Source organism: Balaenoptera acutorostrata, chromosome 4, assembly GCF_949987535.1.
Source record: "Balaenoptera acutorostrata chromosome 4, mBalAcu1.1, whole genome shotgun sequence".
Lineage (NCBI taxonomy): Eukaryota > Metazoa > Chordata > Mammalia > Artiodactyla > Balaenopteridae > Balaenoptera > Balaenoptera acutorostrata.
In genome coordinates, this window is record NC_080067.1 from 148,283,895 (window position 1) to 148,297,352 (window position 13,458).

Below are 13,458 nucleotides of genomic sequence, written 5' to 3' on the forward strand. Positions count from 1 at the left end.
TTCATATGAAATGAGAAAAGGGGTCATCAAACTTCAGAAAATATCAGATGTGGTTTGACGTCCAGTTCCCTAATTTCAGACCTGATTCTCTGTTGTCAGCTGCAAGGGCAGGGACCGGTGGGGGGACCGTGGTTGACCGGTGTCTCTTCCTGGGGCTGTGGTAGCAGACCACACGGCAGAGGTCCGCTCCAGGCCTCTCCTTAGCTTCTCCCTATGCCCTCACATTGTTTCCTCTGCCAGTGTCTGTCTGTGTCCAAACGTCTTCTTTGTGGAAGGACACCAGTCATCTTGGACCAAGGCCCACCCTAATGAGCTCATCTTAACTAACTACATCTGCAACGGCCCTATCTCCAAATAAGGTCACATTCTGAGGTTCTGGGGGATTAGGACTCCAACATGGGGATTTTTTTTGGTGGGGGGAGACGCAGTTCAACCCCAAAGTATTTATAATCTGGTTTGCGGGAGGTTTATTGGAATGGCAACAGAAATAAAAATACTGGAGAGAGTTTTTTGCTGCACAGGAGAATGGTGCGTGTGTAGGGTGTGTGTGTGTGTGTGTGTGGTGTGTGTGTGTGTGTGTGGTGTGTGTGTGTGTGCAGTTAATTTTAACGTCCCTAGGCCTCCGTCTCCCTGTCTGTCCGATGGGCGTGTCCTTCCACTGCCTGATGCTCTGACTCTGGTTTCACAGGTCACCAGTGCCCTGCAGCCACTGGACGCCACTGTCCACCACTTGCACTCTGCCGGGGGGGACACCTCGATCACGGTGTCCCAGCTGCTGCTGGGTCTGCCACAGCCGGAGCCTGTGGCCCGCATCTCCGCGGCGCTGGACGGTGTGGTGAAACGCGTCTATGAAGTGATTGGCATCCGGGTGCAAGGTGCGGCTTCCCTTTGTGGTCCCCTTGGGGGCGGGGGCCGCCGGAATGGGAGAATCATCCAGCGGGTGAGGGGCGGTCAGACCCACCTTTAGCTCATCCCAGCCCGGAGTTTAAACTCCAAGTTCCGAAGCTGAGATTTTGAGAACTCGTTCTGTGCTAGCAACCCCTTTCCCTTCCCTCCTCCCGGCCTCCTCCTAAGCCTCTCACGCCCAGCTGCTCCTTCCATCCAGGTGGGGCTGGAGAACAAGTCCCAGAACAGCACACAAATAACCCATTTCCTCAGTTCTTGGGTTCCCAAATTTCCCTCTGGCCTCTCTCCCACCCTCGCTAAGGACATCCTTATATCTCGAAGGCTCTTAAAGCAGAGTTTGCACAAATCTGAGTTTGGTACAGCAGATAGATGTGTTTCTGGAAGAAATTACCTGTTTTTTTTTTTTTTTTTTCTGTCCATGTCAGGGTTCGGCAAACTTTCTGAAAAAGGCCAGATAGTAAATATTTTGGGCTGTGGGCCACATGGCCTGTTTCAAAAGCTCAGCTTTGCCAAGTGGCATGAAAGTAACCGTGGACAGTCTGTGAGCAGACAGCTGGGCTCCAATAGCACTTTCCTTCCCGCTACAGAAGGCAGCTGAAGTTTGCTGCACCCTTAGGAGGATGGCCACTCCTGTGAGGCAGCTCCTTCTATGACGCTGAAGGTCACACGTAAAGATGCCAGGGTCTGGAGCCCAGGAAAAGCTCTAATGATGGCATTTAATTCCCTTCAACTCTACAAATGTTCTTGAAAGCCAAACCAAGCAGCGCCCATAAGCCAAGTGCTTGTCTCGTCTGTTCTGACAGGTTTCCGTCTGGAAACCCTAGGAACTCCCCAGCAGGTGAACAAGGAGGGGTTATCTCACAAGGCAGCGAGAGAGAAGGCGTGGCAGGGACCGCGGGCATGTCCGCAGGAGGGTGTCAGAGAGAATCCGTTATGGGGTGCAGCTCTGACTGGGTGGCTTAGGAGAGGGAGGGGTAAGGAAGTGGGGCTTGTTCTAGGTTGGGTGCTGTCAGAACACAGAGGCAGTTCTGTGATTGGGTATTTCAATCAATCTCATCCACAGGGAAGGGTAGCCAGCATGAAGATGAGCTAGGATTAGTAAAGAATGAATAGCCCCTCATTGCGGCCAAGAGAGGGGTTGGTACTTAGTGGGTGACGGCAGCCTTTTTTTTCCCGTCTGGCTTAGATAAAATGGTGAAATGGCCTTGCCTTGTCTCGCTCGGTCCTGGTGGCGGAGAAGTCTGGCTGCCTGTTCTGGGCAGGTGCTCCCGCCAGATAGGAGAGGGCCAGGCCCCTTCTGCAGGTGAGGGGCTGCTCTGCCCTATTTCTCCATCCATACCCTGCCGTCCACAGGATAGATGCTTGGGGAAGATGTCTGGACCTCATGATTTCAGACTCAACACAGCCCCAAAGTGACCTGCTCAGGCCACAGCGCCCACCCAAGCACATGGAGCTGTGCCTTGAGCCGTGGGCCAGCTGAGCCGGTGAAGAGGGCTGTGACTGATGGGGCCTCTAAGGCAGGGCATCAAGAGGCCCCAGGGGACTCGGCCCAAACCACTTCCTCAGCTCGTGTGATACACGTTTGGAGGTTAATGGGAAAGACTGATGGCCCTGATGAGCATTCTCACCCGTCCTCCTTTCCCACAGACGTAGATGAATGTTCCTATGACGAACTCAACGCCTGCCCTGGGAGGGGACGGTGTCTAAACATGGAGGGCTCGTACCAGTGCCTCGGTCACCCGGAGTCGCCCAACTCGTCCCCCCAGAAGCTGGATGGCACCTGTGAAGGTGAGCCACCGGGATCTCCAGGTGGGGAAGGAAAGCCTTAAGGAAGCCTCAGTTGAGATGCAGACACACCTTATCCCCTTTGGCTGCTAGAATTCTCTCTTCTTTCTGGAACCTGATTTATGGCTTTAACAACATTGTTACAGGAGTGCAAGGATAAGTCGCCCCCAGTCTCAGCACCCTGGCAAATTGTTTTCATTTTCTCCTGTTTCCTTCCAGTTTTTTTTTTAACCTTATTTAAATCCTGCCACATATGCAATTTTGTATTTTGCTTTCTTCATTTCCCATTATGTCATGTAAAGGTTTCCAGGAAGCAACCTTGTCTTCATAATTACGATTTTCAATGCTTGCGTAACAGTGGTATGCTATAGCAGTGATACAATGCTCTTAGCTATTTCCCTCGTGGGGGACTTTTATGTCACCTCCAACATTCCTCTCTGAAAACTGCAACTTTCACTAGCATTGTGAAGTGGTTGGGGAGGATATTGTTATAACTGAGTTTGAGTAAATTAGTGATTTAATCCTCATGTTCTTTTCCCTTTTACGGGAGAGGGGTGATCGAGTGGTGGCTATTCCTAAGGTCTCTGGATTTTAAAAAATGCACCCACCGGCCCCACCTCTGCAACCAGACTCCCCTCTCCTGTGCCTTGCGGGCTTTGTCCGATTAGAACTGTGCATCTCCTCTGTGCACAATGTGCCCACAAAGCTTTGCACAGAATCCTAGCAGACCATCCTAGATCTCCTGCGCTGTGGCCTCAGTGGGGGGGCATCCTGACCCCCAATGTGAACAGAAGTTTGGAATACAGTTATTGACAATACTCTGCTCAGTTATCTGAAAAGACATCAGACTCTGTTCACAGGGAGGAACGTTGCCAAACTGCCACGCCGACAGCTGAACATAAACAGGGAAAGTGCACCACCCCGACCTCATTTCCAATAGGGCAGAAAAGACAAAGCCAGCGTCTCCCGATCAGAAATTTAGAGTGAATTCCAATCGCATATGGCTAAGGGAAACAGCACATGTTTTAAATTTAGAAGCTAATATAATAAATGAGCTATCTGCTGGAACGGGTTAGAGGTACAGACCCGTGGAAAATACAGCGCAAATTTCAGATGCTTTTCTTGTGAAATTAGTCACCCAGTTAATGACACACAGGGCAGCTGGATTCTTGCACAAAAAACCCATAAGAAATATTGCCCGGTTTGCACTTCATGTTCCAGGAACACGTTCTGCTTTTAGGATGGAGTGGAACTGTATTCAAGGGTCATCCTCACTCCCTCCGACATGGTCCCCTACCCAGCTGGAGCCTGATAGCTATTCAGCTCCATAAAGAACCGTCTTCTGAGGTGACTGCTTGGTGAGGGCAGGGCTGCTGCCGGAGGGTCCACTAGGCTGCCAAGGATTGCCGCTCAAGTTCCCAAACCTGATCTATAATCAGGTTTTCAACAACTGAATGCTCAGCATCTTGGCTCAAATGCCCAGTGTTTCTACCTTTACAAGGTTCAGGTGTCCAGCTGACAGGTTCAGGGGTTAAAGAGGAGCAGAGACTGACATGGGAGATCACGGGAAAGACCACTGCCCCAGCAGCACCCTTCCTGCCCCACCAGACACAGGTCAGGGCTGCCTGGAAGGAACAAAGACCCAGACCCGTGGACACAGAGAATCTGATGTGCTTCACTCAGGTCACTGTCGACTCCTGAATTCAGGTTCACAACCGTAGCCCAGGGAGGGCCACAGGGCAGTGGTACCCTGGGATCACGCACAGTCAAGAATTGGGTTTATCTTCTGGGGCCAATTTTCAGAGGGAGGGACGTTGCAAAGCCAAAAGGCAGTGACAGAAAGTGTCCTGGCCAATGAACTGAAATCCAAGTCAGAGGGAAGAAGGAAGGGTCAGGAAAGAAGGATTATTTCCAGTTTAAAGTATCTCAAGGTCTGTCCTCCAGAAGAGCGCTTAGCCTTAGTATGTCAGAAGTTGGCTGATTTTGCAGCAGCACAAAGAACTTTCCAACAAGTTGTACTGTCTCACCAACAGCTGCCTTGAAAACTACTTAAAGAAACGTGGGTAGGTGGATTCATTTCCTGGGCCTGTGTAACAAAACAGCACAAACTTGGGGGTTTAAAACAACAGAAGTTTATTCTCTCACAGTTCTGGAGGGCAGAAGCCCACCATCGTTATCACTGGGTTCAAGTTCAGGTGTCGGCAGCGCCAGGTTCCCTGCGGAGGCTCTAGGGGAGACCCCTTCTTCGCCTCGCCCTTCTTCTGAGGGCTGCACAAACCCCTTGGCTTGTGGCCACATTGCTCCCATCTTCAAGGCCAGCATCTTCAATCCTCTCTCTTCTCCCTCTTCACGTGGCCTTCTCTTCTGTGTATGTGTGTGTCCACTCTCCTGACTCTCTCTTGTGATCGCATTTAGGGCCCACCTGGATAATCCAGGACAATCTCTTCTTGAGATCCTTAACTTCATCACACCTGCAAGGACCCTTTTTCCAAATAAGGTCATATTTACAGGTTCCAGGGATTAGGAGCTGCTATCTTTGGAGGTCATTACCCAGTCTATTGCCGGTGGTGGGATAGTTTAGGAGTACAGCATGGGAACTTTGTCATTAGTTATTGGACGGCTTTGCCATTTACTCTCTACTTGACCTTTCTAGGCCTCAGTTTCATCCTCTGTAAAATGGGATCATAGTACAATAGAACCTATTACCTGGTATTGTTAGAAGGGCTGTGTGGAATGACATGCCCGCTGCCACAGCACTCAGCCAACGGCAGCTCTAAGTGTGTCACTGATAGCCTGGCTGGCAGTGTGATGCATGTAGTGGGAGGGGGTGCCCATAGCGCCGTGGGTGTCCCCACAGCCCCATGTCCCCACTGCTGCTATGACACTGGCCACGCTGGCTTGGACGTCCCGTGTGTGTGTCTGGCATCACTGTGGACCTTAATCCATCCTTGTTTCCATCACTGTGCTGGATACATAGTAGGTGCTCAATAAATGTCAAACCATATGAAATTGCCACTGTGGTTGGTCAAACACGGTTGAATCTGGACAATTATAAACGTCTCAAGGTAATAGATTGGAGAAAGAGCTACACAAATGTTCGGCTGTAGCATTCTCTGCAGGGAGGATTTATTTCTATGGATGAGAGGGCCACATGCCCACAGCGCCTTAGCTGCAGGAACCATGGGCGGACGGCAGCTTCTGCAGATGCTTCTGAGGGTGTCATAGCCATCGAAACGACCCTGTTGGTGGCTCCTTAGCCCAGTGATCTAGGGACCCTCTGGCATCTTAATTTAAACAGTGAATATGTCTGCAGTCAGCCTGATACCCTCTCAGACTTCCTAAATGCCAGTCCCGGGGTTCTTTCCAACACCTAGGGGACCCTTTCTATTTTAATTCCCCTCAGCCTGGAGGCACTCGCTATAGCACGTGCTTGTAAAGGGCCACACACAGGCCCATGATACGGATTCGTTTGCCGTTCCACATCGAGCGATGCCTGAATGGCAACCAGGACGTGGGGTTGCAGCCCCATTGCGAACTGGAGGCTGCTGCCCAGGTCTCAGGCCTCGTTCTCAGCCCCACTGTCCTACTTGCCAGGCGTCGTGTGGTCACCTGCGGGATTGAAAGAATGTTGGGTGTTGCGTGGTTTGCGTGAATCAGAACATTCAGTGCTTTTAGCAGATTTTTAGAAAAGTTGTAGCTTTTCCTTACTTTCTCAGTGACACGTTCCTGGGGACAGACCGAAAAGTTATGTGGTTATTAGACCCCCAGAAGGTGATCGTCTTGATTTCATGGTCCCAGTGGCCGGGAGGTGGGGATGAGACCCATGGTCTCAGGGCCTGAGCTGCTGGCCAGTCCTCAGCTGAAACAAAGGACAGTGTCGTAAAGAATGAAAACCACTTGTGAGACAAAGGCACAGAAAAATACAGGACAATTCAGTGAAAAGGACAGACATGTCTTCTTCAAAGTACACGCTACCTCTGCATGCAAGGAGAGTTTTCAGGAAGCTGCAAGAATTTAGATGGAGGGAGGGTTGGGCTCACCTGTCTCTCCAGCATCCACCAGTTTATACCCGTGCTTTGCGGGGACCTGCAGGGGCTCACGGTAGGGGAGCACAGCCACAGGGCACTGCCATTTCTAACGGGCAGCTCGGGGAAGACCCAGCAGGGCTGAGTTGCAGGATGAGGGTGGGTCACTAATCTTGATCCTGAGCCTCTTGGCAGCCAAGGCAAAAAGGGAAATGGGTTGAATTGTGCCAATTTTAATTTTTACTGAAAGGAAGCGTACACATTTGTCAGAAAGACAATTTTTTCATAATATTAGAAAGCATATATCCTATGAATCCTTACAGGAAGGGCTTTGGAAACTTCACATATATTTTAATTCTTTTTTCTTTACTATGGTTTTGCAAAAGATTTTTTAAAAATCTCCTCATTGCTTGTTTCTTATAGAAATCAAATTCTGCTGTAAAAATGATGGTGTCTAGACTGAGGGCCACCCTACGCTTTGTATAATTCATATTGGCCAGGTGCCTGCTGTGAAGCCAGAATTTTTCTCCCCAAAAAAGAGATTTAATTCCATCTGAGCATTAAAATACATATTGGTTGTTATATTTGAGTATTACTCCCTAAAGCATGAATGTCGATATGAAAACACAGGACACCTCAGCCTGACTCCGGAGTCCTGCTTCCCCATGGGCCATTGTTTTGGTGATGAATTAGCCAAGCAGAAGACCTCGGGCAAATGATCAAGTACTTGTGGCTCAGAAGAGCAGGCCCTTTGGATCTGTGTTGAGATAGTATTTATAGAAGTAGCCCAGAAACATCACACCATGCGTTAATCTGCTCAGGCTGCCATAAAACACACCACAGACTGGGGGCTTAAACAACAGGCAGTTACTCTCTCACAGTCCAGAGGCTGGAAGTCCAAGAGCAAGGTGTTGGCAGGCTGGTGCCTTCAGAGGCCTCTTGGCATGCAGACGGCCGTCTCCTCCCCGTGTCCTCACGTGGTCATCCCTCTGCCTGGCTGTGTCCTCATCTCCTCTTCTTATAAGGACACGAGTCAGGTTGGATTAGGGCCACCCTGATGACCTCACTTTAACTTAACAAGCTCTCTAATGACTTTGATTAGGGCCCCACCCTGATGACCTCACTTTAACTTAGCAAGTTCTCTAATGACTTTGTCTCCAAATACAGCCACATTTTGAGGCATTGGGGGTTGGACCCCACACACGAGTTTTAGGGGAACACAGTTCAGCCCATCACACACCATAATGACCACAGCTACAAAAACAGCTTGGTTGTTTTCATGGCTTGGCTACTGTAAATAATGCTGTAATGAACATGGGGTGCAGGTATCTCTTTGAGATAGTGATTTTGTTTCCTTCATATAAATAACTAGGAAAGGAAGTGCTGGATCATATGGTAGTTTTATTTTTCATTTCTTGGGGAACCTCCATACTGTTCTCCACAGTGGCTGCACCAATTTACTTTCCCACCAGCTGTGCAAGGGTTCCCTTTTCTCCACACCCTCTCCAGCATTTCTTATCTCTTGTCTTTCTGATAATAGCCATTCTAGCAGGTGTGAGATGATATTTCGTTGTGGTTTTGATTTGCATTTCCCAGATGATTAGTGATGTTGAGCATCTTTTCACGTGCCTGTTGGCCATCTGTACGTCTTCTCTGGAAAAATGTCTATTCAGATCCATTGCCCTTTTTTTTTTTTTTTTTTTAAAGTGAGTAACATTTTTTTTTTTTTTAATTTCATTTATTTATTTATTTATTTTATGGCTGTGTTGGGTCTTCGTTTCTGTGCGAGGGCTTTCTCTAGTTGCGGCAAGCGGGGGCCACTCTTCATCGCGGTGCGCAGGCCGCAGGTCTCTCACTATCTCGGCCTCTCTTGTTGCGGAGCACAGGCTCCAGACGCGCAGGCTCAGTAACTGTGGCTCACGGGCCTAGTTGCTCCGCGGCATGTGGGATCTTCCCAGACCAGGGCTCGAACCCGTGTCCCCTGCATTGGCAGGCAGACTCCCAACCACTGCGCCACCAGGGAAGCCCCATTGCCCATTTTTAAATGGGGTTATGATTATTGTTATTATTTTTGCTAATGAGCTGTATGATTTTCATATATTTTGGATGTTAACCCCTTATCAGATATATGATTTGCAGATTTTTCTCCCGGTTTGTAGGTTGCCTTTTCACTTTGTGGATGGTTTCAAGCTGGACAGAAGCTTTTCACTTTGAGGTTGGCCCACTTGTTGACCTTTGCCTCTGTTGCTTCCCTCTGACGTTTTCTGCGTCTTCCTCATCCTGTCCTTTTGTAGACTGCCCTCCCGTCAGAGACCTCGTGATCCTCAACGTCACCAGCAGCAGCTTTCAAGTGTCTTGGAGTTTACATTCCACCCAGAACTGCACTTTCCAGGTGCAGGTTTACCAGGGTGAGGAGATGCTCAGGAAGGCCAGCACCCGGGGGACGAGCCTGGAGGTGGCCGGGCTGGAGGCCGGAGTGCTGTATGGGGTGAGGACCAGCTACCAGACGTGCTGGGCCAACGTCACCACCATGGTCACTGTCAGGACCGGTAAGGCCACGTGTCTGAAATCCACATTACCTGTGAGTCTGTCTCTCTAGCCTAGTCTGCTAGCCCCGGTGATTCCAATCATGTGCTTCCTACGAGCAGGGCAGGGGCCGTCACTGACGTGGCCCCAGCTCTCCTGGGGGGCAGTGAGCGCGCTCTGTGTTCCAGAGCGGTGCCGCAATGCTCCCCTCGCTCCCCTGCGTCTCATCCTGACTGGGGGCTCTTCTGACACCTGCGGTGATGAGGGCAAGATCCCATCTTGCTGTGGTTTGAAGGATGCATAATGCAGTCAGATAGAGTGAAGCCCAAAGTATAGTAAAGCAGAAGAGGGTAGCGATTTGCGTGCATCGAAGGACCTTTTGCCACACTTAATTCCACACGGCTGAGTCTGTATAACTACCCCAAACCCAAGAGCTGAGCATCTGTAAGATCTTCACGAAGTATGCCTCATTTCCCACGCCGTGCACTTGCAAAACTAACACGATGCCCACTGCATTGGAGCCCTGAAGAAATTTGTGCCCCAAACAAACACAGCGTAGGCATGAATTGGGGATTCCAGTGTCCAGGAGGCAGCTGGCGTGACCCACATGACTCTGCCAGGTGGCCGACACTGGCCCTGCCCCATGATGCCACCTCCCCTCTGCCTGGTCGTGGTGCTACCCTGGTGGTGTAGACCTCTGTCAGGTTCGGCCCGGGGAGTTCCCTCCTAGGCTGGCCTCTGGCAGCGGGATGTGGAAGTGTGCATAAGGACAGTGTGGCTCTGAGACATTCTGGTCTGGGGACCAGAGCAGCGGGGGAGACCCAGCCTGGGGGTTCAGAGCAGGCAGAGGGCAGAAATCACTGTATGAAAGATGCTATGGTGGGGGGGGGGGAAGGGTTGGGGGGAGGGATAGATTGGGAGTCTGGGATTGACATAAACACACTACTGTATTTAAGATAGATAACCAACAAGGACCTACTGTACAGCATAGGGAACTCTGCTCAATACTCTGTAATAACCTAAATGGGAAAAGAATCTGAAAAAGAATAGATGTATGTATATGTGTAACTGAATCACTTTGCTGTACACCTGAAACTAACACAACATTGTTAATCAACTATACTCCAATATAAAATAAAAATTAAAAAAAGGACCCTCTGGGGGGTCTGTCTCACGGGTAGGGATAACGCCAGTGACAGTGATGGCGGCAGTGAATGAGTGAGGGATGGGAGGGGCAGGCCTACACCCTTTATGCACTGAGTGGGGGCTGACCCATGCTAAACTGCAAACACACGGAACGGGCCCCCAGAGGGCCCCCAGAACCCCAGCCATGCAAAAACTCGAGCCCCTGACTTTGCACAAGCCTCTAATTTCCAAACTGGTACTATCTCACCTTCTTGTTTTATTTTCAAGTTGCTCCACGGAGAAAATGGGGGGAACACTCTTTTCCCTTTGAGGAAACTGGGACCGTGAGGGGCCCCATCCCCACAGGTCACTTCCACCCTCTGTCCCCTCCCAACTTATCTCAGATGTGAAAATTGGTGGGACCAACGTCCCAGCGCAAATTCATCTCAGTTGGGACGTGCAGTAGGAACATGCAGCTCCGCCCCAACCCCATGGACGCTGTGCCCTCGGGAAAAAATACCTACATTCCAACGCAGAGCAGATAATATGGAAGATTCCATAAGACTCCTGATTACCAGCTTATTCCTTCCCCAGCTGGATTCTCATTCCTTCTCTGTATTGTAAAAATGCCTTATGTTTGCAGAGCCTTATTTTTTTTTTTTTAAGAAGCTCGATTCACTTTAAAGGTCTTAGCTAATTAATTTGACATTATTAAATGCTTGCTTATGTTGGAGGCCATAGAGATTATCGTAGCAGTGAAGACCCAGGACCTCACGGTAAGTCCGGATTCCCAAAGCACTGGTGGATACTGACCTCCCGAGAGGCTCTATGATGTGGGCAGGACCAGGGCCTGGGAATCCCGGGCCCTAAGGGATACCCGTTCCTCTTGCTAAGGTGGGAAAAGGTTCAGAGGGGCTCCCGTCTAGAAATGTACGCTATACAACGTTGGTGTCATTTCTGGGGCTGTGTGCGTGCAGTGGTGATAAACTCTGCCCCACCGGCCCGAAGCTCGCCGGCTGGTGGAGAACCAGGGTGGGACAAACTGCGAGTGCCTTTAGATCATTAGAATTTAGATCATTGCTGCAGGGTCTGCTGTGGATGTGGGTATCATTCTTGGTAATGAAAGAGACATGCTCCCATGTCCCATCTTGAATCTTTTGCAGCTTCACTTATGTCCAAAGAAAAGGACACTTCCCTTACAGGTTGACCAACCCTATCATTTTGTCCGGGACAGAGTAGGCTCTTGAGAGGTGGGACTTTTGGTGGGAAAATTGGAAAGTCCCAGAGAAATCAGGATGAACTTGTCACCTGAGTGTCAGGGGCCTGGCTGGGGCGTGTGCTTGTGATTGAGGCCAAGGAAAGCAGCGGCCACACTGGGTGAGGAATTGCTGGAGGGGCCTTCGTACCCTACATGGCTGGTTGAACCCCAGTTCCCGCTGGGGTGAGCCATGTGGCATATGTACCTTGTTCCCCTGCTTTGGCTCTAAAAGCGTGTGTTTAAGTCTGAGTTTCCTTCACTCCAGCGCAGAGGCATATATTCCTCATGCTGATTTCCCCCAATTTGGCTACTAAAACCTAAGACTCATGCCTCAATCTGTTTTCTAAAAAATTCCCCTCCAAAGAGTAGGGGAAACTGGAAAACACTGACAGAAAAGCATGTGATTCGTGCTCACCGGATTTCAGCTAATTTGTGTTGCCGTCTGTCTCAGAGGCCCGGGTGTTCGAAGTCAAAATCAGGATCCTAAACCGCAACGTGACAGAGGGGCTGCTGGACCGTGGGAGCCCCGAGTTCCAGAACTTCTCCCAGCAGCTGCTGCACGAGGTAAAGCCCGGCAGAGGAGCTTTCAGAGAGAGTCGGAGCCAGAAACCCGCCCTGCGCGGGTGTGAGACAAGTGCCCCTCACCAGGGCTAGGGAGGGGCCAGACTCAAATCCCACGGTCATTGCTCAAAATGCCCCCTTTTATGCATGACTTAAAATAGGTTTGGGGCCAAACCAACTTTGATTCAAATGGGCTGGACCACTTGATGGCTCGGCTGGGTTTTCTGTAGAACCTTCTGTTTGGGGGACCTGGGGCCTCTGTCCTCCTTCTCTGGGGCAGCTTCATTGAGTAAGCATTTACCAGTGATCAAAGCATCCGTTCCTCCCTGGGGCTGAAGGCAAGCACCAGCATGAGGCTTGGGAGGACCAGGCCAGTAGCAGCTATCATCTATCCTGGGATGCTGAGTTGGAGAAAAAAGCGACTTGCCAAACTGTCAGTAACGGGGAAAGGTCTAGGATTTGGCCCTTCCTGCAAGCTAGTAAGTTAGCCTGTTGCATGGATGCTGGCAGAGGACACGAGATGCCTGGGTCAGAGACAAAGGATGCCCTCACTCACAGCACAGCAGGCGGCACGAGCGGCACGTTGGTGCCAGGTCCCCTGCTGGCCCCCAAGTCCCACGGGGGTGATGCAGAGGGAACCCGGTGGGTGACGCACGTGCAGTGCATCTGCATCACAGCTGAGGACCCCCATGCAAACCCGCCTAAACCTTGCTCCAGAAAGAGACGTTGTCTTTACCACATCAGACGGTGAACAGATCTGCTCTGTGCTCTGGACGGGGCCATCCTCTCTCTCTCCCAAGGCTGTTCATCATACAAACGTCTTGGAAAGATATTCTGGAACAAGAGGGCAGTTCAGGCTTCTACTTGCAGGATGTGTGGACATGGGAGGGACCGAAGGAGGACTGCTTCTCAATGTTCACTTGCAGAGAGGGGTTGGTTTTTGAACTTTTCTGGAGAATTCTCCCTTGTTTCTAGCAGTAATTCGCCTGTGGGTGCAGGAATGGTGTAGGAGGAATGTGGGCGAGGCTTGGGTCTCCTTGCTCGGGCACCTGGCTGTGCCTATGTTTCCTGGGGATACAGCCCAGTGGGGGCGGGCAGCTCCGAAGAGCCACGGGATTGCTCCTCTCGGTCCCTCAGCCAATCCATCAGTCAATCCAACTGTCTCTCTCACACACACATTATCTTCGCACCGGTTTCCAGGGCACCCAGAGTGGGCCGTGCATCTAGGGCTGCAGGACGGAGAGCCGCCTGTCATGGTCTCTGAGTCCTTAC

General features: G+C 50.6%; 1 protein-coding gene across 1 annotated transcript in view; it reads left to right on the forward strand.

Annotated features, from left to right (window-relative positions):
* The first annotated feature begins 401 nt into the window (after positions 1–401).
* Positions 402–13,458, forward strand: part of UMODL1 (uromodulin like 1) — a 46,781-nt gene continuing 33,724 nt past the window's right edge. Inside the window, exons 1-5 of the mRNA XM_057545539.1 lie at positions 402–528; positions 689–875; positions 2,554–2,694; positions 9,011–9,265; positions 12,077–12,189. Coding sequence (XP_057401522.1) covers positions 526–528; positions 689–875; positions 2,554–2,694; positions 9,011–9,265; positions 12,077–12,189 — 699 coding nt within the window. The 5' untranslated portion in view covers positions 402–525. The remainder of the gene's footprint in view (positions 529–688; positions 876–2,553; positions 2,695–9,010; positions 9,266–12,076; positions 12,190–13,458) is intronic.